Here is a 27613-nt window from a genome sequence, read left to right as displayed (position 1 = left end):
ATGGGGGGTTAGGGATTTGCCGGGGAAGAAGTTAACAGATGAGCTTGAATCAAGGACAATGTACCCTCATCTCTTATTTTATAAATATAATATAATATAATATAGTTTTTAATTTTTTAACACACCACCAAATTGCAATGTGAAGTTGAGTATTATAATCATTTGGCAATGACGTTTCACGTGCTGACTGACTAGCTAGGCCAAATCCGCCAAGCGTGCAGTTGAATTCATCTACGGAATTCTTTAGTTGCTTTCATCCTCAGCCTCATCTTGATCTTCTCTAGGGATTTGTTTAGTTTCTACAATTTTTTTTTTCTCCCGCACAAACGAAAATATTGTTTTAAATTCATGGGTCGGTTAATTTTTTATGAACTAAATGGCAATCAGTTTCCATGAGGGGATATACAAAAAAAAAAAAAAGTAAAGAGAAATAATGTTTGGCATCTAAAACAGTCATTAAAGAAGTCAGGATTAATGTAAAGACGATTAGCATATAGAAACTAAAGAAGACTATGGCAAACGTTAACAGTTAAACCCAAATTTGGATATAACGGACTTCTAACATATATGTTCATTAATAGAAATTGCTCAAAGGTTTAGAATTCAGGTGACCAATTGAACATTTTTAATTTTTATGTGCTTTGTTGAGAACACAAAATTACAATATCCTGAACCCATGAAAGAGATAGAAGTACAAAGATTTCTTTCACGCGAACAAATCATTACAATACTAAACATATATTCACATCTAAAAAAACTAACCACTAATAAAGCTGTCAAGGCAAAGGCAAAAAATGTGCAGACAAACCAAGGCCCAAACAAAAGACTTTAAGGCCTCTGCCCTGCCCTTACACCCGCACAAGGATATAATGGGCTTGTGCAGCATGTGGACAAGTGCTTGGTCTAAAGTCCAGCAACAATCGGTAGTACCAGGCCTTGCACTCGCTGAAGCTGATTAAACACTCCCAGAGCAAGAGTCGAAGACATGCAAGCCCAGTAAGGTATTGTAATGCCCCTTCTCTATTTCGACTTCCTTCACCTGATGAAGGAGAAGGGTCTCGATGACAAAATCTTCCCAATCAACATCAACCTTCATTCCCCTTCGCTTCCGTTTCTTCCCCATGTTTATGCCTTCTGAAACGCTGGGGGTATCCTTGTTATCGGAGTTGGGATTTGGCGGGCGCATAATCTTATCAATGCGCAGCTTAGCAGCCTTTATCTTTTCTCTCCTCGTTTCATACGCCAAGCATCCAGCCCTGAACGACGGAGGCACAGCATCCAGTCCTACATCTTTGTCCATTACTTTCTTGAGGGCAAGCTTCTTGCACATTTCTGATTTTCCTTTCCACCAGTCCCTACACTCAAAGAGGTCTAAGCCTCTCCTTCTGCAGTTAATTCCACCATCTCCCACTGGCTTAGCATTAGAAACTTCATTTGACAACTCTGAATATATCATCAACAAGCATTCAGGCGAAATCTTGAGCTCATCCAGATCTTCTGCACTCCATCTTGGAGAACAACTCCTATCTTTTACCTCAAAGTACTGAGAATCATTGGCTATGCCACAGCTATCCATCCAATATTCAGGTTCTTTCCTCAAGCAATCACCAATGAGATCATCTAAATCAAATCCAACATGCCCTAAACTCTTCCTCTTCCCATTGGGGTTAGACATGGACTTCAACTCCATATATTGCATAACGAACGGTGCATTCTTTACAATGTTCTTAACCGTAATATCCTTTCCCCAAGGCAATGCTTGTGCAACGTTCACTAGACATTCCAAGAGCTCCTTATACCGCAACTTACTTGTAGCAACTGCCACATGCAATTCCTTGGCCACATCCTCAATCTGAACATCAACTTCATTCAATTTTGCAACAAATACCAACACAGCCACAACCACAGGAATTGGTCTCCTGCCTGTCGTCAAATACCACTTCACCATGCATTGCAGTAAAAAGGTTCCCTGCTTCAACATTTTTTCAATCTTATCCTCATCCACTGAAATTACTGCATCAAAACAAGTTCTGACTGCTCGTTCAAACGAACTTACAATATCAAATTCTGGCAACTTCAATTCTAGAAAATCAACAACCCGACTAACCATCTGACCAAGCTCATAAATGTCACAACCAACCTTGTCTGCCACCTCTACAAGGGGCAAAGATTTGTTATCTTTCCGCATTACTACATAAGCACAAGCACCAACAAGAACAGGGTACCAATCACCTTGGCCATACTCATTTTCAGTAATACGCTCCACCATAATCCTAACTTCATCTGTCTTTGAAGGCGAAAAGTTCAGTAACCTAACCAGTTGCTCCAATGTGTCTTTGGCTCTGAATATTTTCTTGTCTTTGAAAGTATAGAGACTGCCAGAACCAGCTGTGCCAGTGCGGACAAACGTCCCAGTTGGGCCACTAAGGCCACCAAAATGGTGCTGAAAATTATCAAACTCTTGCACGGTGCCACAAGATGAGCAAACCAAGGTTCCAGTTACATCATCTGATACTAGAGTCCTCTTTGAACAACTCTTACAGGGACGAGAGCCTTCCATCTGCAGAGAAAACAAAAAATCAAGGTTCCAGAAATCCAATATTGTTTATAATAGTTGGAAAGACTTCTTTCTGCTATTAGAATACAACAATAACAAAATATCAATCCTTAATCCCACTGGGTAGAGTCGGCCATAGTTGGGAAGACTTCTTGAAGCAATAAATCAAGCTTGCAATAGATATATAAATTCAAGTTTTAGAGATCAGTTTAAAATTGGTCTTTCACAAGTCAATTCAGACAACACCCTCCTAACTTGAAATATATAGAATAAAGAAATAAATTCAAGCAAGATAGAGCATTTGGATTGAAAGCAGAACGGTGTGGGACAGCAATTGGATTGCAGAAAGTTGAGCAGAAAAAGAAGAGATTAAGAAGAAGTAAAGCCAAGAGAGAAGAAGAGAGAGAATACACCAAAAGCCTTACCTATAGACCAAATATAATCACAACTATACTAGAATTTTGAATCCAAGCCCAACTATAGATATGGATCCAAAAGTGTATCAAAACTATCAAATAAAAAATAAGATAAATCCTAATCTAAAGCTAATTTCTAAAATCAAAATAGGAAACAATGTCAACAAATCTCTATCCTCATCCCTATCACAGAAAGGAAACTAAAGATTGATTCTGCAGATTGAAGGTGGAAGAAGCCAAAACTTAATATTGTGGGGTGGGGAAGAGTTATGCTTAGGGTTTTCAGACTTAAAATGAAATTGGGCTGCTTTGCAGAAAACAGGTCAAAACGGTAAGTTTCTGAAATTTGGGTTGGACTAAGTCACTTCGTACAAAATGGGATGGAATGGACAGGTTCAAGATCAGCTTCCCAGATTGGTTTTTTGGGTTGAGTTCAAGAAACAGGTCAAGCTATCGGTAGTCCTCTAGGTAGGGTAGTCAGGTCAAGTCAAGCTTCAAAGCTATGTTCAATCTCTCTTGTTCACTTCTGGTAATTCCCAGTGGCGGAGCCACATCTACTTGAGATGGGGCAATTGCCTCCCATCGAGTTTGAGACATGCATTTTTAGGTGTAAGGTTTGAAAGTTTTTTCAAAATTGCCCCCTCTAGTTTGGAAAAAATGCATTTTAGATGTATTTGTAACACTTTTCAACATCCCCCCACCCCCCAAGTTTGAAAAAAAACTGCAAATAAGGCATATAATAACATTTGTAAAATTTTTGAAAATTGCCCCCTAAAAAGAGAAAATGATAGATTATTATATAGCATTTTAAAACGTTATAATTAAAACTTAAAGTCTTTTAGGGTAGATAATTTTAACTAATTATAATTGTAATACCAACTATGTGAATTATACTACTAATTAATTGATAGTTTTTAAATTAATATTTTTAAACTGAAAATTATTTTAGTAAGTTATGTTTATGGACAAGTTTCTTAAGAAAAGCAATGATAAATGAACAATCATCTCTCTAGAAATCTGGTGATCAAGATGATTTTCTTCCCAAAAATATGCAAGCTAAGATAAACTTAGAAGATTTTCTTACTGATCTTTTAAAATTTTAAATTGTTATCCAAATAAGTAAATTAATACACATAGAATATACTTGCAAAAGAGACGTTGTCAATCTTACCATTATAATTTTTCACCAAAACATTTGAAAAATCTATTGAAAAATATTCACATCTTAGTTTAATGACAATTAACTGGAATATAGCAAAACAAAAATTTTCATTATTAAATACATGATTTGCCATGATATTAAATTAAATAAAGGCCAAAAAGATGTGCTTGGCATGTTTTTTGGAATAATAATCATTATCCTTAAAAACATTGCCCCCATTGAGGGGTAGGTCCTAGCACCACTATTGGTAATGGCAATGAGGCAAGGTGGATCCATGGTTTGCTGACACTGTATCCTTGAGCACAATATCCCATACCCATGGGGAAAGATCTGGTGTCCCATCTTCACCCCCAACCCATGAATGCATACCATGCCCGGAACTTGTAATAATGAATTCAAGAACCATTCAAATTAATAATGTATAATCATAACCATTTTTATTTTATTGCACCTAACCTTATAATAGACAATAGAATCTAAAAATTCATAAAACGAGCATCAAATTAAATTCAAAATATTTAATTTGTGCATTGCATAACTTATCAAGATAAAACAGAATACATTAATCAATTAACTCCTATTTTTCAACATTAAATTGAAAATGGTTCCATTACATCCCAACATTAACTTACTTAAAATGCTCATATCTACAAAGTTCACCAAGCTAGTCTCAACCAACAGATGGTTTAAGGTTTATAATAAGAATTCAAAATTAAAAAGTGGAGAAAATACGATGAGAGTTTCCAGAACATCTAATTAGATTTAATAGTTGCCTGAAGCAGCTCTCTTCTACCACCCCTGTGAAAATGCCATCACAGGAATAGCAAATGCAATCATAAACAAAAAGGACCTTCAATTCCCGAAGGCCTCTCTTCGCTTTATCCTCTAGCCAGTTGCAGTAGACAAGACTGCACTTTGAAGATTTCAAAATTTCAAGATGTAACCATGTTACAACTGATTTGAACACACAGGATGAAGCAGAAAGCTTCCTCTCTAAAGCTAACACATGGAAATCCAAAACTAAAATGAAAATCTAAAACCAAAAATGAATCAAAACAATTGTAGAGAAGAGGACAGAACCAAACCCTTCTTGGACCTAATAGAGAAAAGAAGCCCCAGGCAGCCGGCAACAGTCAACACTCAGCAGAGGGGAGGAATGGAGGAAACGGAGAGGACAAACTAACTAAAAAGCCGAGAGAGGAGGGGACTTACCGTTGACGAAGCAAGAAACCCTAGATGAACTCCCACTTTTATGAACCCTAGATGATTTTGCCGCCTTTGATATGCAGAATGCCAGAGCTGAATCAAGGATTGAATTGATTTGGGAATCAGACGCTATTCTATATCCCCCTTTAACCATTCCATATCCTCCTTGATCTCTGATTTTCTCTCTCAATTGAATTGAATTGAATTGATCGTTTGGTTCTCTGATTTGCAGAATTGATCTGTGGGAAAGGGCAGACTCTCCCATGCCCTTGCTCGGAAGCCCATAATTTGGGCTTGGGATGGGCTCTCTCTCTCTCTCTCTCTCTCTCTCTCTCTTACATTCTATTATTAATATTTAATATTTACTATTATCGTTTTTCAAAATTCAAATTTAGGTCTTTATAATAATAATAATAATAATATACTGGATCATAGCAGGTTTTGATCAGTGGAAGGATTTAATTTAAATTTAATTGGTAGTTTCAAAATTAAATAGTATTTAATGGGGCATAATGATTATGTATACGTGTACATATTAATTTTTTGGTTACAAAATTAATCTCATTTAAATTTTTTGAAATTCAATTTGATTTTACAACTATAAGAATTGATTATGGGTGTGAATGTCATGCATGGAGAAAATTGTTACAAGTGATGTGATACATGAGTTGGAAGTCTAACTTGAGCGTATAGAAACCTTTTCTAATTGTATGAATGTAAGTAGTAATTCAAGTTAATTGTTAGAATTCGATTCTGACAAGAGGAATTCTCCCGCAATTCAATGGAGAATTGCACAGGAATTGGTGAAAATAGAGAGGAAGAGAGAGAAGAATAGAAAGATAGAGAGAGACAGAGTTTAGAGGGAGAGAGATCAAGAGAATTGAGAGAGGAAATTGAACCAATTGTATTCAAATCATGCCTCTAAGGGCCGCCGAAGTTGGCTTATATACCAATCCTTGGCGCCAAACATTTGAATTACATGTTCTACAATCTTCTATCTAACCACCCACTTTCTACATCCTTCTATATGTATCTACCTTCTATCGTTATTACAATAATACCCTGGTACCACCATTATATTTTCTCGCCTTAGTAACCAACTTGCTGGTCACGTGACAATTTCCCCTTACTTGAAACCTTACTTGCCCTCAAGAAGGTCAAAGTAGTCTTGCTGCCCTAGGAAATTGCTTCAAGAGATTAGGCAAATACTCCCGGGTATTGTTTTCTAGGTGGAGGTTAAACCAACGCACAAGCACTTGTGTCATTGGTACCCTCTGCTTGTAGATGACCCTTTTGCTCACTATGGCTATAGGTCCAGCCTCTTGTTGAGTTGCTTAAGCTGCTGGAGGTAGAGTAGGACTTGCAAGGTTGTTGCCACAAGAAAGCTTAAGGAGGGATACATGAAACACAGGATGGATGTAGGACACTTTTGGGAGCAGCCTTACCCACTTGTGCTATCACTTCATAGGGACCATAAAACTTGGGATTGAGTTTAGTTACCGCATTGGGAGATATAGTCTTCAATTCGACTCGTCTCAACTTCAAATACACCTTATCTCGCACAGAAAAAACCTCACACTCCTTTTCTTGTCTTCAAACTGTTTCATCCGATTTTGTGCATTAGCCAACTCTTTCTTTAGGGTGTGCACCATTTGTTGCCTTTGAGCCAAATAGGTGTCCATTGTAACAACTAAGTTATGGCTGTCACCCATTGGTAATAGAGGCGACTTGTACCCAAAGAGTTCTTCAAATAGTGTCATTTTTAGGGAGGTATGGTGGTTGGTGTTGTACCACCATTGTGCCAAGGGAAGCCATTTGTGTCACCCGGTAGGATGCACAAAGCACACACCTCAAATAAGTTTCTAGGTACTGATTGACCAGCTCAGTCTACCCATCCGTTTTCGGATGATAGGAGGAAGACGTGCAAGTTCCTAGGGACTTCATTAGCTCTTTCCAAAGTAAACTTGTGAAAATTTTGTCCCTATATGAAACAATTACTTGAGGTAGCCCACGTAACTTGCTCACTTGGTCTAGAAACACCCTAGCCACCTCTTGTGCGGTAAAGGGATGAGTTAGACTCAAGAAATGAGCATATTTCGTTACCCTATCAACCACCACCAATATACAGTCCCTTCCTTTTGATTTTGGTAAGCCCTCCACAAAGTCCATGCTAATATTGGTTCATGCTTGATCACGTATGGGTAGGGGTTGCAACATCCCCGGAGGATGGGTGTTTTCATGCCCACGCTTGTTGCAAGTGTCTCAGCCCTTCACATACTCCGTTACTATTTTTTTTCAATCTTGGCCAGTAGAATAGTTGTTTAATTCAGCCATATGTATTTTGCACTCTCGAATGTCCTCCAATGGGAGAGTCATGTAGTGCTACCAATACCTTCTTCTGGAGGTCTTCATCATCCCCAATCACCATTCCCTCCTTGTACCTTAATAATCCATTCTCCAGTGTATAGCCAGGTCGACTAACTGGGTCAATAGTGTGTTGCACCATGAGCTCCTTGGTCCATTCTCCCTTATCATAGTTGAATGTTACTTCCAAAAACCAATCAGGTGTAAGGGAAGTCATGCAGTTGAAGCTCCTATCAAATTCTCAAATCTGACAATATAGTCTTAAGGGATCGAGAACGATAGTGAAGAGATAATTGGGAAAGAGAGAAAAAGAGAGATCAGAATTTGAGAGAGAGTTAGAGAAAGAGATGGAGGGAAACTAATTTCCAAATTCATTCAACATATTCCTTTAGGCGCTCTTGATCAGTTATATATACTAATCATGCTAGCTTTGGCGCAATAGTTGGGTCGTGCCCATGTGCACCTACACGTGGTTACAGCCTGTACTTGGGTGTGCTTCACGCACTCTTGCATGATGAGACATTTCCCCAACTATGCCTAACAGTCATTTACATTCTCGTGACTTGTGCTTTCACTTTTTGGCTGAAACTTTTTATTGGAACTCCACATCCCATTGTACTTTCTTGAATTTTATGATTTTATAATTATTATATTAATATTTATTTGTTTGACATTTTTATCATTATTAATATATTTAACATATTTTTCTTACCTTTTTAACATGAAAATAGGGTTTCTTAAAAAAAACTAACAACAAAACTAACTATAATTGAATATGAAAAAATAAATATAAACAGATTCTATATATTTTATATTTTATTAATGAATCTCATATATATTCTTAAAAGTAAAATATTTTTCTAAAAATTATTTAGTAAAATAGCATGAAATATACAGCTCATAAATTGAGTTATTGGAATGAGAAAGAATAAAATTTATTCTGTAAAATAACATGAAATATAAGACTTCCTAAATTACTAGCCTTAGTTACACAAGGAACAACATAAATTTATTTCATTAAGCAATATCATATATATGACTTATAGATTAAGTTTATAATGGAAAAATAATTTTCTTATAGAAGAAATGAAAAAAATTAAAATTGAAAAAATAAAAAATATTAGACATCAAAATAAGAAAGACCAACTCCCCTTCCCACAAAAAAGGACAAGTTAGATGTAGATTCAAAATTGAAAAAACAAGAAAAGGAGGAAAAAAGAATAAAAAGTAAAAGAATAAAAAAAGATAATTAGTAGAAAAATAACAAATAATTATGAAATTGGAAAAGAAAATGGTAAAATGAATATCTAAATAAAAACCAAAAATAAAAGAAAGACACTCTTTTCACTGCATGCACACTTCCATAGCAAGCAAAATATAAATGTATATATATCATAGATGTATATATAATATAGCAAAATAAATATATATATATATAATATACGCAGCCAAAGAAAAGAAACTTCTCCTCCGCTACCATCCAACATTAAATGTGATGAGACATTCTGAAATGCAATGATACCACAAAACTACTATTTTATCTTTCTTCTTCTCCAAGTCTCTAAATCATACCCATACGCATACATTCTCACGAAGTCACAAACAACAGGTTACATTTTCTTCCTCTGTTATCTTCATACATGCATGAACAACTAGTTAGAATTCTTCCTCAGCTAGCTCAATCTGCTATGTTTACTGTTGCTCCACTACATCTTGGTAAGCTCCTCTATCTCTCTTCCCCCCTCCCCCCCCCAAAGGTACATAGCGTATAGCTTTTATTATTTTTACTTATTCCAGTAACTCGTGTATACAGCAATTTGTGATGGCTTTTGGGAAGAGAAAATTTAGGGAACCAGTTGAGTTGCATGAATGTTCAAGTGAAGATAGTGAAGCTGAAGATACTGATGAAGTGACTATAGAACTGTTGTGTGTTTGCATCGAGTGTAGCCTAGAAGAAATCAAGAGAATCCAAGTATATCCAAGAGGCAGAATTAGTTAGTTAGATTGTGTCTAATGGTGGTATATGTATGAGGGGTATAATAGGTATTGTGTTATTTTTATATTGCCTTGTATTGTCTGCCCAAAATGTCTATAAATAGAAGGCATAGGGCAATCGCTTGGGTATCATTCATTCTGTTGTACGAGTGCTGTAAAGTGAGGAAAGTCTAGATCAAGAAAGTCATTGTAATCTCATGATTGATGTACTCGTGCAAGAGGGATTCTTGTACTGTTTTTCAAAATTATTAGTGGATTACTCTCAGGATCAAGAGACTGGATGTAGGATTATCATTTAATAATCTGAACCGGGATAAACGGTTGTCTTCTTGTGGTTTGCGTATTCTTTCATTGTCATTTGATTTCAGTTTCTAGTCTATATTTCTATTTCTGTAATTGGGATTGAATCGTGTGTGTGTGTGACTGGAATTGGCAAAGATTGAGTGCATTCCAGTGCTCCCAATTCAACAAGAACAATCAGGTTTATGTGTATTAGAGGAAGAGCTTACAAAAGTAAGTTATAATTCAAACTCAAAGCCGTTGCTGGAGGAGGTTACCATATGTGGTGCTGTACAAGGTAAGAATCCGGGAGGCTCAAAAATTCAGCAATGTGAACATTGCAAAATACAAAAGAATAGCTCATATACAAGAAAACATTATCATTTTTTTGGTCCACCTAGAAAGAAGGTAGGGATACAAAGATGTGCTGTAATGATGAATAATAGGAGTGAATATGAAAAGTTAAGAACGAGAGTTCAAGAGGCAGATGTGTGTCTCTCTCTTAGGAATTCCATAATCATTAAAAAGGAAAAGTCACAACTTGCAAATCAAATTGAAGAAGTTTTCGATATGATAAGGAGAGATGCTATGGATTTACAAGTGATGAAGGCATTGTGTGCCAATGGAATTCCATTCAATATTTTAAGAAACCCTCAATGGTGTGAGATGGTAAGAGCAATTAACCAAGCTCATTATAAGTGTCCTTTATAAGAAAAGGCAAGAACAACATTGTTGGATGAATGTAAAATGAGTGTTGAGAAGGATTTAGGACCAATAAAAGAGACTTGGTATCATCAGGGGGTTTTGATAGTTTCTGATGGTTGGTCTAATGTTAAGCTCAAGCCACTAATTAATGTTCTAGCAGTGAACTGTAGAGGAGCTATGTTCATGTATGCTGATGATTTTTTTGGTATTGAAAAAATAGGGGCAGCTATCTCATAGTATTTGCTGAAAGCTATTGAAGAAATTGGTGCATCCAATGTTCTTCAAGTGGTTACTGACAATGCTGCCAATTGCAAATTGGTAGAAAAAGAAATTGAAAAGGTACACAAGCATATTTTTTGGTCCCGTTGTGTTGTGCACACATTGAACTTGGTATTTAAGGATTTTAAAAATTCATTTGCGTGGTTGAAGAGCACATACAAGAAGGGAAAAGCTATAGTTAAATACTTTGTTAACCATTCACAATCTTTGGCAATTTTTTGAAGTAATTCCCGACTTGATTTGCTTAAAGTGGCCAAGACAAGATTTGCCTCCAATTACATCATGTTGAAGAGGTTAATAGATTGTAGGGAGGCACTTGCTGCCACAATTTTTCAAAAAACAAGGAAAGAACGGGTGAAAAGTGGGGATGAAAGAACAAGAACAATGGGTGCTCTAGTTTCTGATACTATAATTTGTGAAGAATTTTGGGAAGAAGTTGAAAATATTATCACCATTATCAAACCAATTTATTAGCTAATCAAATTTTCGGATGGTGATGGTGCTAAGATGGAAGAAATGTAAGAAAGAATGGATGTTATGCTTGGAGAAATAAAAGATATCATGAAGGAAAACAACTATGCAAGCGATTATCCTGAAATGGAAAGAATTGTGTTGGCTAGGTGGGAGAAAATGAGCATTCCAATGCATTGTATTGGGTTTGCTTTGAGTCCTAAGTATTATGACCTTCATTATCTTCAAAAACCAGCCCCTGGAGGAGTTCCTAGAAAGGATTATATGCAATGGCAGCAGCTCAAATGGATGTTGTAACAATGGATGCAATTTGATTGGTGGTCCACATATGGCTAAGAGACTCCAGATTTGGCAGAGGTAGCAAAAAAGGTATTATCACAGCCAGTAAGTAGTTCTTCTGCTGAAAGAAATTGGAGCACATATTCTTATATTCACAGTGTTAAAAGGAATAGATTAAATTGCACAAGGGCTTATAAGATAGTGTTTATTCACTCAAACATTAGCCTTCAATCGCATTTCTTGGAAAACTACAAAGAGGTGCCATTTAGGAAATGGGATATGGATCCAGATGATTCATGCATAGAGGATTCTACCCTAAGACTTGAGGATCTAAGATGGAGAAATTTGGATGAGGACTTTGGTAATGTGCCAAGTAGAGATGAAGACATGAAAGAGGGTTCAACTTCAACAAGTGCATCTTTTGTTACTAAGCCACCAAGACCTTCCAAAACAAGCACGACAAAAGAAAAGGGAAGAAAGTGTTGAGAGGCCTAAATCTACCCTCTACAAATTTTGCTCATTTGTTGTGGTCTTTTTGTAATTTGTAAGTTGTAACTTTTTGATGCATTCATGTATGCATATGGATTATGGAAGTATGAAGTATGAAGTTATGAACTATGAGATGAGTGTGAATGTTAATCATGATTCATAAATGTTAATCGATCTCGAACTTGAATTATGAATGTTATCAAGATTCAAGACTTTGTTCATGAATCTTATTGATCTTGTTTGATGTCTTCATTGTTTTCAATCCTAAACTCCTAAGTCCTAATCCCAATTCCAAAGTAAGTTTCATCATTTCTCTATCTTAAGAATTTTTATCATTTGTATTAGTTTCTATTTCCTAATTTATATAGTCAAAAAATTTAAAATATTTTTTTAAAAATTTATATATTTCATAGGTGTTCCACTTTGGTGCACCAAAGCATACCATAACCTAAAGTGGCGAACCAATGAAGCTTATCCTCCACGTACCATGTCCTGGGAAAAGTGGCGTACCACATCCTTGTATTGCGTTTTGCGTACCAAGTGTTCCACGAACCAGGTAACTATGGCTTGTACTGATGCTTTCCCGTCAAACACAAGTAAGAATCTCATTGAATTTCCCCCTAGGGAGAGATTTGAGCCAATTTTGAATAGCCAGGGAGTGAACTTTAGATCTGAGGGATTTGTTTAATTGAAGACAGAACATCAGGGGATAGAGGAGAATGTAGGAGAAAGGAGACAAGGAAATATAACCGGATCTAATCAGATTGTTTTTCCCATGCCTAAGATGGAGATCCCCTTATCCGATGGCCATAACCCAAGGTGGTGGGTGAGGCGATGTGAGAGGATGTTCAGTTTCTACAATGGGTTGAACAATAGAAGGTGACCTTAGCAGCTGCTTATTTGAATGACATGGGAGAGGCATGGTATAGAGGATGGAGTGGGGTGAAGGAGGAGTCCACCTCTGTGAACAATTGTTGCGTACCTAGGGTTTGCCTAGGGTTTGGATTGGAAATTAGAAGAATGAGGGGGAAATTTAGAAGAAGAATAGGGAGGATTAGAAAAACAAGAAGTGAGGGAGAGAATTTGGAGGAGGAAATTAGAAATGTTTCAATTGTACTCATTCATACCATGAATTATGCTGGATACTAATCTAGATAGCAGTGATTTGGTATCAATAAGGTTGCCAAATATTCAAACCAATTATAACTGGAGGCTACTACCTTCTAGGTACAACCGCAAACTACTTCTAAGTACAATTGTTTGAATCCAAACTAATAGTAGATACAAATAAGGAATATATCCATTATCTATTACTACTATACCTCGGGGTCCTGACATTCCCCAGCCTTAAAACACTTCTTGTCCCCAAGAAATGCCACCCTTCCATAGCTTCTAATATGTTTTTTCCTTCTCTTCCACAGCTTGGATGGCGCAATCTTGAAAAACTTTTGCAAGCCTAACACATTGTCCATGGTTCTCTTGGACTCATCAGCTGAACTAAAATATGAAGCAACCGCCCATTGGTTGTCATAATGAGTAGTTGAAACCTGCTAACTGTTGTTCACACCAATTTTCCCCAACACCAAAGCAGTGTTTTGCTTAATTGGCACATAGTGCCATAACTTCCCTTGAAAAATTGCATTGTCTAACTCATGCAAGACCTTGTTTCCAGCCGTAAAGCCTGCTTCCGGTCTTTTCTGTAGCTGTCCTCCGATTACATGTTGTCCCCATACTTTAGTGTTCTGCTTAATTGGCACACAGTGCCATAACTTCCCTTGAAAAATTGCATTGTCTAACTCATGCAAGACCTTGTTTCCAGCCGTAAAGCCTGCTTCCGGTCTTTTCTGTAGCTGTCCTCCGATTACATGTTGTCCCCATACTTTCTTATCAAGTCCACATATCTTTACAACATTGGAAGATATTTCTGCGAGAGATATCCCTCCAAATATACCATTTCCAGCAACAGTAAGGGACTCAAATTCATTCCTAACATGATTTATAATCGGATTATCCAATGAAACAATATCCCTGGCCAGCATGTTAGGTGCATGAAATCCATTTTCATAGCAGTTCTCATCTCCCATCTGATTTATAGTGTTATTCCTAGGGTTGCTGGAACTATTTTCTTGAACATGAATTTTACCACACTTACTCTCACACACTCACAGATTTGATCTTAGGAACAGATTTAATAGAATCAACAGAAACAAAATTAAAACAAACAAGAATACATACAGAAATGCAAACCACACATCCACAAGAACACTGAGATTATCCTGGTTCATGCCAATTGAATTGGCACTACATCCAGCCTTAAGAACCCTCCAAGAGCAGCCTTCTTTAATTCAGAAAGAATGATCGTACATCAGTTGCACCCCCTCAATTACAAGCCTTCTCTCAAGATTACAAAAACTACTCTAAAACACAGCATTTCCTCTCTCAAAGCTTTCTCGAGAAACAACTGAATTATGCGCCTAATGCCTAGCCCTCTTTCTCTATTTATAGAATATTTAGGGCGGCAATACTTAGGCTTTTAAACAACTGGATATTACCGATTTTACCCCTTCACTAATAACTAATATTACAAGTAGGGACCTGCCTATTTATACCCTCTAATTTTGATGCATTCTTACTGCCTATATTCTAGATTTCTCAAGACAACATTCTAACATATAGCTTGCATATCCACCGAATTATCAGCTTCCTGAATTTTGAGTTACCATTGACAGGTTCACGTTAGTTGATTCCTCAAATCCCTATAAATTGAAAACCTGCTGAAGGACTCTAGCATCAACTTCCTTAATATCGACTGATTTTTCAGTTGAAACCTCCTAATTCCATGCAGACAATTCAGCCATATCTATTTCTTTCTGTTTGCTAGAATATTCCTCTTCATGAATTTCTTTTTCAAAGGGATTGGATAGTTCCTTTGGATCCGATGTCCCAAAAACCTGATCGCTACAGTTTCCCTTTAGATAATGCTTTTCACCGCCAAAATTATTCCCAATATTACAGTCATCCTTCTTGTCATTGCTGCCTAAATCAGAATACTTCTTCTGCCCAAAATTTAAAGTAGGCGGTGAATCTGTCTCCCACAATCTTGATTTCCCCTTAGGCGGCTTCATTTTCAAGACCTCATGAGGAGAATAAGGATTATTCAAAGGATCCGATAGCTTCTCTATAATAATTGGATCAGAATATTCTCTGAAAAGCAAACAAGCAGGTAATCTAACATAATTCTGTTTGGCGAACATTATCATGTACTAGTCCATCATCCAATTTCTAAATTCATCTATAATTTCACGCCTACGATTGATCTCCTCTCGCAACAAACCAGCAACATTGTCTAGCTTCTTATCCACTGTCGATTCTATAGATCCAACATGGATCTACCTCTCCGTCATCGTTGATGTCACTTGTTGCAATTGAGATTCGCTCAACTTCATCCTGATATCATCCGCCATCAGAATTCAAATAGCTAGTGGAATCACCGGCTGAGGAACAGCTCTGGATGATTCTACTGAGGATCAAACAACTATTATTATCCGTCAGAATTGAGAAGTGATCGTTGCATACACCTATAAACTCGCTTCCAAGACTTCCTCCGTCGAAATCAATGAAGCTGAATTCGCCCGCAAAATTTGAATACAGAGCCCCCATCACTGCAATAGTTTATGAAATGGCTTCCAAATCCGCTTCACCCTTCCACTTCGAGTAGCAAACGGCTCAATCCAACCTGCAAAGAGTCTTCAGCTCTATTGTACACTTTCGAGAATCCAATTGACTCTGTTAAATTAGCTGCGTTGAATTGCCAGAATCTCCTGTGGAATTAGCTTCATTGCATTGCGACTATGAATCGCCCATCTGCTTCAACTGCGCTACTCTGATCTACTTTCAAATTAGGAATCACAACTATAGTGACTCGAAAAAAATAGCAACAAATCAACCTGTTGCTCCACCTTCACAATCTATACCTTAATCACGCCAAAATCCACCACTGTAATTGATCAACTTAGTAGTTCGATCAATTCTACCACTGCTTCCGAAAACTCCTACTGCCACCTGATTAGCCTCCTCTGATATGCAATTGACCGTTGATTAAGACTAACAACAGCTGCAACTCAACGATTTCCCCATCCAAGCCGATCGCTGGGAATCACTACTCCCGATCGCTATGGATCAGCCATCGCTCAAGATGCGCTTCACTCACTCACGTTATCACCCTATAACGATCGTGGGCAATAGCTGAGGATCGTTGCTAGGGATTTGTTGGGATCTATCTATGCTTTCCGTCGCTAGGATAGTCAAAATTTGCACAAGAAGAAGAAATTGAAGGCGATCTCACTGTCGAGAGTCATCCGTCGCTCAACTTCCTAAATCGCTCATTTGCCATCAATCACCTCCACACATCATAATCAAATTCGGAGAATCAATCTTCTCCTATACCCGAAACCAATTCCAAGTCTCTAGTACTCCACGTTGCTTCGGAATTCAAGCAACTCTGCCTGAATCGTTTCTGGAGGTTGTCTTGGTAGATTGTTACAACTTCCTAAATCCTAGCCGAGAAACCAACCAAGCTCGGTGGAATGCTTGAGCTCGTTGATTCTGTTGAATCACCAGACCCTAGGTTTAATCGCTGAAATTAATTTCAGCAACCTTCAAATCGAATTGGAACCAAAGCCAGGGAACATCTACCGCCCAATCACCTTCCCAATAGCTCCGGAATTCGCTGAACTATGCTCGTTGATTAGTTAATAGGATTTGACAGAATCATAGCCGAGAATTGTTGGCTCTGATACCAATTGTCGTGTACCTAGGGTTTGGATTGGAAATTGGAAGTGTTGTGACAATTCCCGTTCACACTCACACTCAAATCTCCCTCAAGATGGATACAATCTCTCACACGCGAATAGGATAGAAAGTAGGATACAAGAAAACAATACAAAAACAAAGCACTCACACACAAGACGAGATTTATTTTGGTTCAGAACTCCTAATAGAGAACCTACATCCAAACTTGGATGATCTTGTTCTTCACTATCTTGAAACTAGGAAACCAAGATTACATGCACTGATTGCAACCCTATTACCAAGCTGCCCTACCTAGAGATTACAAAGCAATGAACACTTTCCTCTCTCGCACATACACAACACATACTCGTTCTCAAGATAGAATCAAAACTGATTAGGAGAAAATGAGACCCTCAGACCCTCTATTTATAGACTATAGAGAGAGAGAGTTACAAGGCCTCGGTAACCGCCTTATACACGTGGCGGTTACCATTACAAGCCCTAACTACCGATCTTCTAGAAGTTTTAATCTAATTCCTTCTCTTTGACCTTCGCCTCCTGTGATCATATGTCTAATCCTTAGGCAAATACTTCAACAAAATCTCCACCATTTGCATAGGATTTGACTGCTCCAAGATAGCCATCTGCATTCAAACCATACATGACCTAATCTTCTTATCGAGCCTCTTCAACCATCTAAATTAACTTCAAACAATGCTTTAGCTTTACCATAGGAACTACTTTTGTGAAGATATCTACAACATTATCATCACCTACAACCTTTATTACAAAATTTTCCTTTTTATCCAATATTTCCCTAATAAAATGGTGACGAACATCTATATGCTTTGTCCTTTCATGGTGAGCCTAGTTCTTGGACAAATGTATGGCACTTTAACTATCACACATCAAAGTGGCATGCACTATAGTCCCTAGGAGCTCACTGGCTAGGCCTTTCAGCCACATAGCCTCTTTAATCACCTCTGATACTCCTATATATTCTGCCTTAGTTGTTGATAAAGCCACCACATGTTGAAGGATTGATTTCCAATTGATAGTAGAATTCCACAACTTAAATACACACCCAATTATGATCTTCTTTTGTCTAAGTCAGCAGCATAATTAGCATCCGAATACACTAAAACACTAGCTGATTCTCCTATATTTGCTCCACCATAGGACAAAACCATGCTGGTAGTCCCTTTCACAACCTAAACACCCACTTAACTGCATTCCAGTGTGCTCTACTTGGATTTTCCATGAATCGGCTCACAACACTTATTGCGTGAGCCAAATCAGGCCTTGTACACACCATGCTATATATTAGACTGCCCACAACACTAGAGAAAGGAATATTAATCATTTCTTTCATATTTTCCTTATCTTTTGGAGACTAATCCAATGATAGTTTAAAATGTTGGGCAAATGGCACATTCACTACCTTTGCATCTGCCATTCCAAACCTTTTAATTAGCTTTTCAAGATAGGATTCTTGAGATAGGTATAATTTCCTTTGCTGTTTATTTCTGGAAATTTCTATCCCTAGAATTTTTTGTGCTTCCCCTAGCCCCTTCATCTCAAATTCTGACTTCAATCTCAGCTTCAATTGCTGAATTTCTTACTCAGATTGACTTACTATGAGCATATCATCTACATAAAGGAGCAAGTAGATTGAAACACTAGGTGATACAGGTTTAAAATAAACACAGCAATCATAGCAACTTCTACCATACCCTTGGTAACATTACCAAGTTGAATTTCCTATACCATTGTCTTGGTGATTGCTTAAGCCCATAAAGTGATTTCTTAAGCAAGTATACTTGCTCCGCGTTTCCTCTAGATTCAAAGCCTTTAGTTGCTCCATTAATATCCTCTCATCTAGGTCTCCATGGAGAAAAGTTGTGGTAACAGTTTTAATTTTAGGTTTAAGTGGGTTGTTATAGCAAACAACACCCTAATTGAGGTATGTCTCATAACTGGTGAGAAAACCTCATTAAAGTCTATACCTAGGACTTAGGTGAACCCTCTGGTGACTAACCTAGCCTTGTACCTAGGTTTTGGATTGCTTCCAGTCCCTTCCTTGATCTTATAGAGCCATTTACAGCCTACTACCCACTATCTTTGAGGCCTATCAACTAGTATCCATGTCTAGTTCTCCCTCAAAGATTCAATTTGAGACTTCATGACTTCTATCCACATTTTTGCATCTTTTGATGACACTACCTCCTCAAAAGTGAGAAGCTCCTCCCCTACCACTTTGGATGCAATTGTTAGTGCATATGACACTAAATCAAAAAATCCATATCTAAGAGTGGCCTTCTACTTCTTTGTTGTCTATCCCTAGCCACACTATACCTAGAGGTATCAAGCTGGTCACCTATACTAGAATCAACATCACTCTCTTCCTCACGCTCTTCATATTGAGCAGAATCTTGCTCGTGAGAGTCTTCCTGGACATTTTCAGATATTGTTTCTTGGACTTCTATATCTATAGACTTAGACTTTTCTCCTAAGACTGGATGGACCTTTGCATCTAATAATTCCACGGTTGCCCCTTCATCAAATGTCACATCTCTTGTGACAATAGTCCTAGACCCCTCTGACTCAAGGTTCCACAACTTATAACCTTTAACTCCAGTGGGACATCCTATGAATAGGCATTTCTTAGCCCTAGGATCCAACTTGCCTTGCTTCATATGAGCATAGGCAAGGCACCTAAACACTCTAAGGTGGTCTATGGATGGTTTATGGCTTGACCATCTTACATAAGGTGTCTTAAACTCAATTGCAGCAGATGATGATCTATTGATCACATGTGCTACAGTTGATACAACCTCCCCCAAAAAAGTTTTAGGCAATTTTGCATGAAATAACATGCATCTCACTCTTTCCAATAGAGTTTTGTTCATCCTTTCAGCCAATCCATTCTGTTTTGGGTTTCCTGGAGTTGTCAAGTGCCTAACTATCCCACTTTCATTACACATTTGTGTAAATTCTTTGTTACAGAATTCTAACCCATTGCTGGCCCTAATGGTTTTGATAGACCTCCCCATTTGGTTTTCTACCATCTTCTTCCATGTCTTAAAAGCTTCAAAGGTATGATCCTTTGACTTCAAGACCATCCTAGAATAGTCATCAATGATAGATAAGAAATACCTAGAGCCTCCATGAATTTGGGCTTGAGATGGTCCCCAAAGATCCGAGTGGATATAATCTAATGGAGATTTGGAATAACTGATTGCTTTCTTGCTAGATTTGACTTTGGCAACCTTTCCATAGATGCAGGACCCACATTTGTTGAGTCCTGCAACCTGCCCTTGATTTAAAATGTCTTGCTCGGCTAGCTCCTTGAGCCTTTGCTCACTGATATGTGACATTCTTAAATGTTAACCTAGATCTCACCCTTTATATGATCACTCAAACACTCAAATGAAATCTCTCCTTAATTCGCAAATGACCAGCAATCAAAAAACAAATCAAGAACCACACAACACATAAGAATTTACCCTGGTTCGGTCTCAATGAAGACCTACATCCAGCTTGGCTTTCGCCCCTACTTTCTCCACTATCTTGAATGTTAATACAAGATTACAAAGCACTCAAACTCAACTCTCACCTAGCCCATAAACCTGAAAGCTATATAGAGTTGATACAAGAAAGATATACACTTTTCCTCACTGCTCAATCTTATCCCAAGACAGATCACTAATCCGAGAAAGAAAGCCACACCTAAATGCCTTCCCCTCCGCCTCTATATATAAGAAACTAAAAGGAGAAAAGCCTCCTGACCGACTGCCCAAAACTGGCAATTACAACCAACTCGGTCAGCCCTAGAAAAATAATAAAATCTTTCTAGAAACACAGCATAAACATTACATGAAAAATATCCCTATCATTACAAGCCCTAATCTAGAACAAACGCTTTAACATTAAATGCCACAATCTAGCCTGCATATGGGCACTATTGCTGGCCACTGCAGCCTCCCCACTTAAAGTGGCTGCTTGCAGAATATAAATACCATTCTGAAGCACTGCTTTCATACATATTAGGGAACTCTTGGTGACTTTCAAGACTCCACTATCACCCCTAAAGTTAAGGCCATTTCTATCCAGTTCACCAAGAGAAATTAAATTTCTCTTAAGTTCTGGAACATGCCTTACTACTTTTAGGGTTCTAAATGATCCATCATACATTTTAAGTCTTATATCACCAATCCCCAATACCTCGCATTCATGGTTATTACCTAGCAAGACCTTCCCCCCATTAATTTCTTGATAATTCTGGAACCAATGTCTTGTAGAGGTCATATGGTATGAACAACCGAAGTCCATGACCCATTACTCTCGGTTTTTTCCAAAGACAACTAGTGCATCAGCATTGTCATACACGAATTCACAAACACTAATTCCATCATTAGATTTCTCTTGATGATCTTTTCTTTTCTTGGGACAATTTCTTTTAATGTGGCCCTCCTCATGACAATAATAACATTTAATAGGCCTTTTTCCATATTTTGATCTAGACCTTGACCTTCCTCTTCCCCTAGTGTCTCTTCTATCAATTCTGATTTTGGCAGTAAGAGCATCTCCTGGGGATGCTTTTCCTTCTACCTTATTCCATAATTCTTTTGAATTTAGGGCCCCTATGACATCATCTAAGAACAATGTATCTCTACCATGCTTTAAGATATCAACAAAGGTCTCATAAGTCCTAGGGAGGGAATAAAGCAAGACTAATGCCTTGTCTTCATCCTCATACTTTACATCTATATTCTCAAGATCAAGACAGAGTTTATTAAACTCTGTCAATATGAGCTTGCAATTTCTTACCATCATGCATTTTAAATGTAAAGAACTTGGGCCTTGAAATATAAACAGCTGGACAAGGACTTGGTCATGTGGAGGCTCTCCAATTTGAGCCATATCTCCAAAGCCGTCTTCATCTTGGATACCTCCCTCAAAACTTGTCACCGAGACTGAGAATAAGAGTGTTATATGCCTTCTTGAGTATCTCTTTCTTTTGTTCTGTCGTGTAAGACTTTGGTATTTTTGCTTCTCCCTCTAGTGCCTCCTCAAGGCCAAGATTGTCGAAGAGTGCACTCATCTTCATCTTCCAGAGGGAAAATTCATTTTGCCCGTCAAATTTCTCTATATAGTGTTTGGAAGAGGATGAAATGGAAGCCATGATTGCCTATAGGATTGCGTCTCCTTCTCGAGTCTTCCTGGAAATCTTGGATATGGGAAGAACGGACGCTTTGATATCAGATTGTTGTGACAATTCCCGTTCACACTCACACTCAAATCTCCCTCAAGATGGATACAATCTCTCACACGCGAATAGGATAGAAAGTAGGATACAAGAAAACAATACAAAAACAAAGCACTCACACACTAGACAAGAGATTTATCCTAGTTCGAAACTCCTAATGGAGAACCTACATCCAAACTGGGATGATGTTGTTCTTCATTATCTTGAAACTGGAAAACCAAGATTACATGCACTAATTACACTCACAGCCCTATTACCAAGCTGCCCAACCCGGAGATTACAAAACAATGAACACTTTCCTCTCTTGCACATACACAACACATACACTTTCTCAAGATAGAATGAAAACTGATTAGGAGAAAATGAGACCCTCGAACCCTCTATTTATAGACTATAGAGGGCGAGAGTTGGTCTTGGTAACCGCCTTATACACATGGCAATTACCGTTACAATCCCTAACTATCGGTCTTCTAGAAGATTTAATCTAATTCCTTCTCTTCGACCTTCCTCTCCCTTGACCATATGTCCAATCCTTAGGCAAATACTTCAACAAGAAGAATGGGGTGGAAATTTAGAAGAAGAATAGGGAGGATTAGAAGAACAGGAAGTGAGGGAGAGAAAGATTGAGAGCGAGAGGGAGAGAATTTGGAGGAGGAAATCAGAAATGTTTCAATTGTATTCATTCATACCATGAATTATGATGGATCAGTCTTATATACCGATCTAGATAGCAGTGATTTGGTGCCGATAGGACTGTCAAATATTCGAACCAATTATAACTGAAGGCAATTGCCTTCTAGGTACAACTGCAAACTACTTCTAAGTACAATTGTTTCAATCCAAACAAACAATAGATACAAATAAGGAATACATCCATTATCTATTACTACTATACCCCAAGGCCCTGACAACAATTTGGGTTTGCTTATTAAACTATACGGTTATGATAGCCTTATCTGTTGACTTGAACTTATCTTAGTGTAATCACCTTGTGAGCTTGGCTCGAGCCTTCATGTTAAAAAAAAAAAAAAGTAATTCATAATGTACAAATGCCTCATTTCCCGACAAACCATGCTTCAAGCATTTAGACTTATAAATATAGTATAACATATATTTATATATATGAAAGCAAAGCAATAGCTTCTAATAGAAAAACTTGATAACAACCCTTTGCAAACTATCATTGGCCAAACCAATCTCTCTCAGTCTCTCCAAGATCATTGACTAGTACCTCAATAATGGAGACATTTTTTAATATATATATATATATATATAAAGTAAGTGTTCTCCAATGAAAGAGGAGAGTCATGCGTCCAAGCTTTACCAGAATCTTATTAAAGCATTAGTGTTAATCAATTTGATGTAATCAAGCTGGTTGATTAATGCATTTGATCGTACTACTCAATGCATAGTTTCCAATGGTAGAAATCTTTTATATTGAGAGTTAACACCTTCATAATGATACAATAGTAAATCGAATAGTTGTCTAATATATGAAGTCACAAATTTAAAGATAGAAGAATTTATGAAAAAGTCGAAAATGACTCTTATCAAGCATTATACCAAATGCTATATATAACCAAAATATTAATTTTCTAGAAACCTAAAAAAGACAATACACTATAATCCTTTATGTATGATGACCCAATGCTCTCATTGATCAACAAAATCATAACATTCAAACATCTTCTCTTGTTTTTTTCATGAAACCATGAATGAATTATTTTGTGGGTCCTTTTATATTCCAAAACAATATTAATCTTAATCAAAGTTAAAGCTTTGGGATGACTAATTGTTTTTTCCCATTCAATCTTTTGTGCTCTAGGGGGAAGTAAAGAACTAATACCATATAGAATATTTGCTTTATCTTTGCCAAAAGTTAATTGGGTGATAGATATGTTTGTCTTAGTTAAACTAGCTAGATTTTGCAATTGTAAATCTTGATTTCCCACAAGAAAACCTGAACCCAATAGTATTTTTAAACATGTTTCTTACAGACTAAGACCTAAATAAAAATTTTGCAAATTTTGTAAGTCTTCTTTGCAGCAATCATAAAGAATAAAATTAAAAAATATATATATTAGGACTAGGAGGTTTTGACAATTGGGATGTGGAGAATTGTAGATTGAGAAACTATTCTGAAAGTGACAAATTAAAGTTGGCCACAATCCATGAAAGTCATATCCAATGAGGTATTGTTGTGGTGCCATTAAAGATAATTGATAACTCACATTAATGTCAACATTATATGGTGTCACTTTTACAAAAACAAGTTTGGATGAATCGCTTCTTTAGTTTAGCAACCCAAATGATTCTGAAATCATGAGAAGCCAATCAGTCACTCATTAAAGTTCAATTCTTATATATATACATGCACACACACACATTCCCAATTAGTCCAAGTCAACCTCAAAGAGGTTTGATCAACCACTCCTTTTGAATTGTCAAGATGCCATCTCTTAATTCATAGTTGAATTAGGTATGAATGGCATGATCGATTCTTCCTTTAGATAAAAACGTCAAAACAAGGGGTTGATTTTGTACGAACAATATTTAACAGTATTTAGACATAAGTGATGATATTAACTAGTGTATCATATCAGATCGAACACTTAGAGTCTATCATAAATCCTAACTGGAAATTAAATTTTTAAATCAAACTGTTTAAATTTGTTTAATTAGTATACAAAAAATTATTTTTTGCTTTCCAATTTGGTTTTAGTAGTAGTATTTTGCTTTCCAATTTGATTTTTAAATCAAATTGATGAAACCATATGACAATTTTAGAAAAATATTACAAAGCTTATGAGTTATTTAAGAAACTAGATAATCTGTATTTTACACCAGGGGCAGAGCTAGGATTTTTTACTTAGGGGGGCTTCAAAAATTTTTTCCAACCATAAGCTTCACCAATAGGAGAAAAAAAAAAAGGATAAAAATGAGAGTTTAACGAGCTTTACATGCATATTTAATATAATTCATTAACTTAAAAGGAGAAAGCAAAAAATACCAAAAATGTGCAATACAAATACCTTATAAAACTACACAATTAATAGACCTGTATATCACAATTAACAAATCACAGTTAACAAAATCCCAGCCAGGGCAATTCAAATATTCAATCACAATTAACAATCCCAGCCAGGACAATTCAAATATTCAATCACAATTAACAATCCCAGCCAGGGCAATTCAAATATTCAATCACAGTTAACAAATCCCAGCCAGGGCAATTCCTAAGTAAATGCAGTAGTCAAATCACAATTAGCAAAAAGCCAAATGCAATTGCTAAACCCTAAAGTCCTAATTCCTAAACCCATCATAGGTGTTAAATTAGCCAAAACAAAATAGAAACACATTAAATAGAACATAATCAAATAAATTAACTTACCTCTCCTCTCTTAGTCTCTAGAGTATGAAGGGATGCCCACTGCCTGCCTGCCAAGAACACAACACCAAAGATTGAATCAAAAGATTTTTTTCCACTGGTATTGAACCCGAACACAACACCAAAGATTGAACCAAACCTCAAAAGATTGAACCAAAGTGTCCCGATGGCAATGCAGAGAGGCAAGCGACCCAGCGAGAGCAAGAGAACCAAAGACGCGACCTCCCCAGCTACTGACTGAGAGAGAGAGAGAGGGGGAGCGAGCGAGAGAGAGAGGGCGAGCGAGGGAGAAGGGTTTGTTTGGAAGAGAAGGGTTTGCAGAGAGGGGGAAGACGGGGCGGGGGGCGGTGCCGGCGGTGTTCTTGGAAAACAAATTATTATTTTTTAAATCGAAAAACCCATTTTTTAAAACAATTGGGTGGGCTTGGGCTACATCCGTGATCCGTCCCTCTTTTACACGGATTGTCTTTAAACCAACATGAAAAATAATAAACAAAATTTATTTTTAATTTTTTTTATATAAAATTAAACATGTTGAATTAAATTAAAAAATTTTAAAAAATAAATTATATAATCAATTTCAAAATTAATAAGAGTTAAAAAAACATCCAAGTTGCAATGATTTTTATTTATTTAAATACATTTAATTTTGAATATTCAAAAAAAAAAAAAATTAGAACCTAGTGCTAGCCCAACCGATCGCCCCAGCCCTTGAGTAGGCTGGTTAAATGGCCAAGATAAGATTGTGAGTTGGGCAGGCTTTGCTCGCTCCAACTAAGGATTCGACCCTAATCCATGAGAGTTGACATAGAATGGCTTAATTGTTATAATTAGGATTTGGAAAACTCTTGGAATGTAGTTCAATATCCTTTTCCCCTATCTTTTTCAATATGCAATAACTTTTGTTGCTTGCCACCAACTCATCCTCTTTTCTGACTAGTGCAACATCCGAAGGCCATCGCAATACAATCATTATTACCCATAATTAATTGTCGCATCATCGCCACCTAGCACTGCACGCGACATCGCCCTTCATTTTCTCTCCAGCACTTGCCTTCGCCAAGCGACCACCACTTCTGTGCGTCTCAAATAACCATTGCCACCGTCTCCTACCACATCATCTCCAGCCATTAGATCTATCACTATCGTCACTTTCTCGTGTGTCGTCGGTCTTCATTGTCGATAATCGTGAAGCGACCGACTTTGGTTGCCACCATCCAGCGACCCTCATGACAGCCTCACTGCTAGTATCCAGGCGACCTTTCATTGCCATCAACCTATTTTAGGTAACACACTCATTAGTTTATAAACCTCTTCTCCTACTTCATTACATATATATATATATATAGATAGATAGATAATAGATAAATATTATAAGAATGAAACTACTGAATATATACACTTGTGTTTCGAAGAGAAGTGTTTTGTTCTAAATCTAAAAGACATGTTCTATTAAATTTAAACAGATATGTACTTTAGTTTTAAGAGTTATCTTGTCTCTCAAAAGGTTATAATTGTTTTTTTAAATTACATTCATCATGAAAGACATCACATTTTTAATAGGTGTCTTTTTTAAAAAGACAATAGAGAATATGAAGCCCTTCCAATTTGTCACTAATTAAGCAACACTAATTAGATTATAGAAAAACGAGAAACTTTTTCTCGATTTCTCACTCAATTTATAAACCCCTTATCCAATTTCATTGTAGATAATAGTTAGATAGATATATTGCCCACTAAAAGTTAGATTGATGTCTATTAGAATAATACTTATACTCAAAAAAATTCAATCATTTTGATTATTTCAATTAAATTAATTTCTAAAATTTCAATTTGCATAGATTTTGTTTATATATAAATTTGATTTGCTTAATTAGATTATCAAATAACTCTATAGTCTACCCAAACAACTAAATGTTAATCTCTAATAGATGGGGAGAAGTTGTTTATAAGTGAATGACTT

General features: G+C 36.9%; 1 protein-coding gene across 2 annotated transcripts; it reads right to left on the bottom strand.

Annotated features, from left to right (window-relative positions):
- Positions 1-530: 530 nt before the first annotated feature.
- Positions 531-26025, bottom strand: LOC127806993 (plant-specific TFIIB-related protein PTF2). Of its 2 annotated transcripts, none has more exons than XM_052344649.1 (3): positions 25790-26025; positions 25654-25696; positions 531-2560 (listed from the first exon to the last, which is right to left on the bottom strand). In XM_052344649.1, the coding sequence occupies exon 3, from the start codon at positions 2558-2560 to the stop codon at positions 956-958; it is 1605 nt and encodes a 534-aa protein (XP_052200609.1). In that variant the 5' UTR covers positions 25654-25696; positions 25790-26025; the 3' UTR covers positions 531-955. The 2 variants fall into 2 exon arrangements, with proteins under 2 accessions (XP_052200609.1, XP_052200608.1); XM_052344648.1 differs by having other exon boundaries at positions 532-2560; positions 25654-25700.
- Positions 26026-27613: the final 1588 nt, after the last annotated feature.

Source organism: Diospyros lotus, chromosome 7, assembly GCF_014633365.1.
Source record: "Diospyros lotus cultivar Yz01 chromosome 7, ASM1463336v1, whole genome shotgun sequence".
Lineage (NCBI taxonomy): Eukaryota > Viridiplantae > Streptophyta > Magnoliopsida > Ericales > Ebenaceae > Diospyros > Diospyros lotus.
This window is presented reverse-complemented; position numbering and strand designations above follow the sequence as displayed.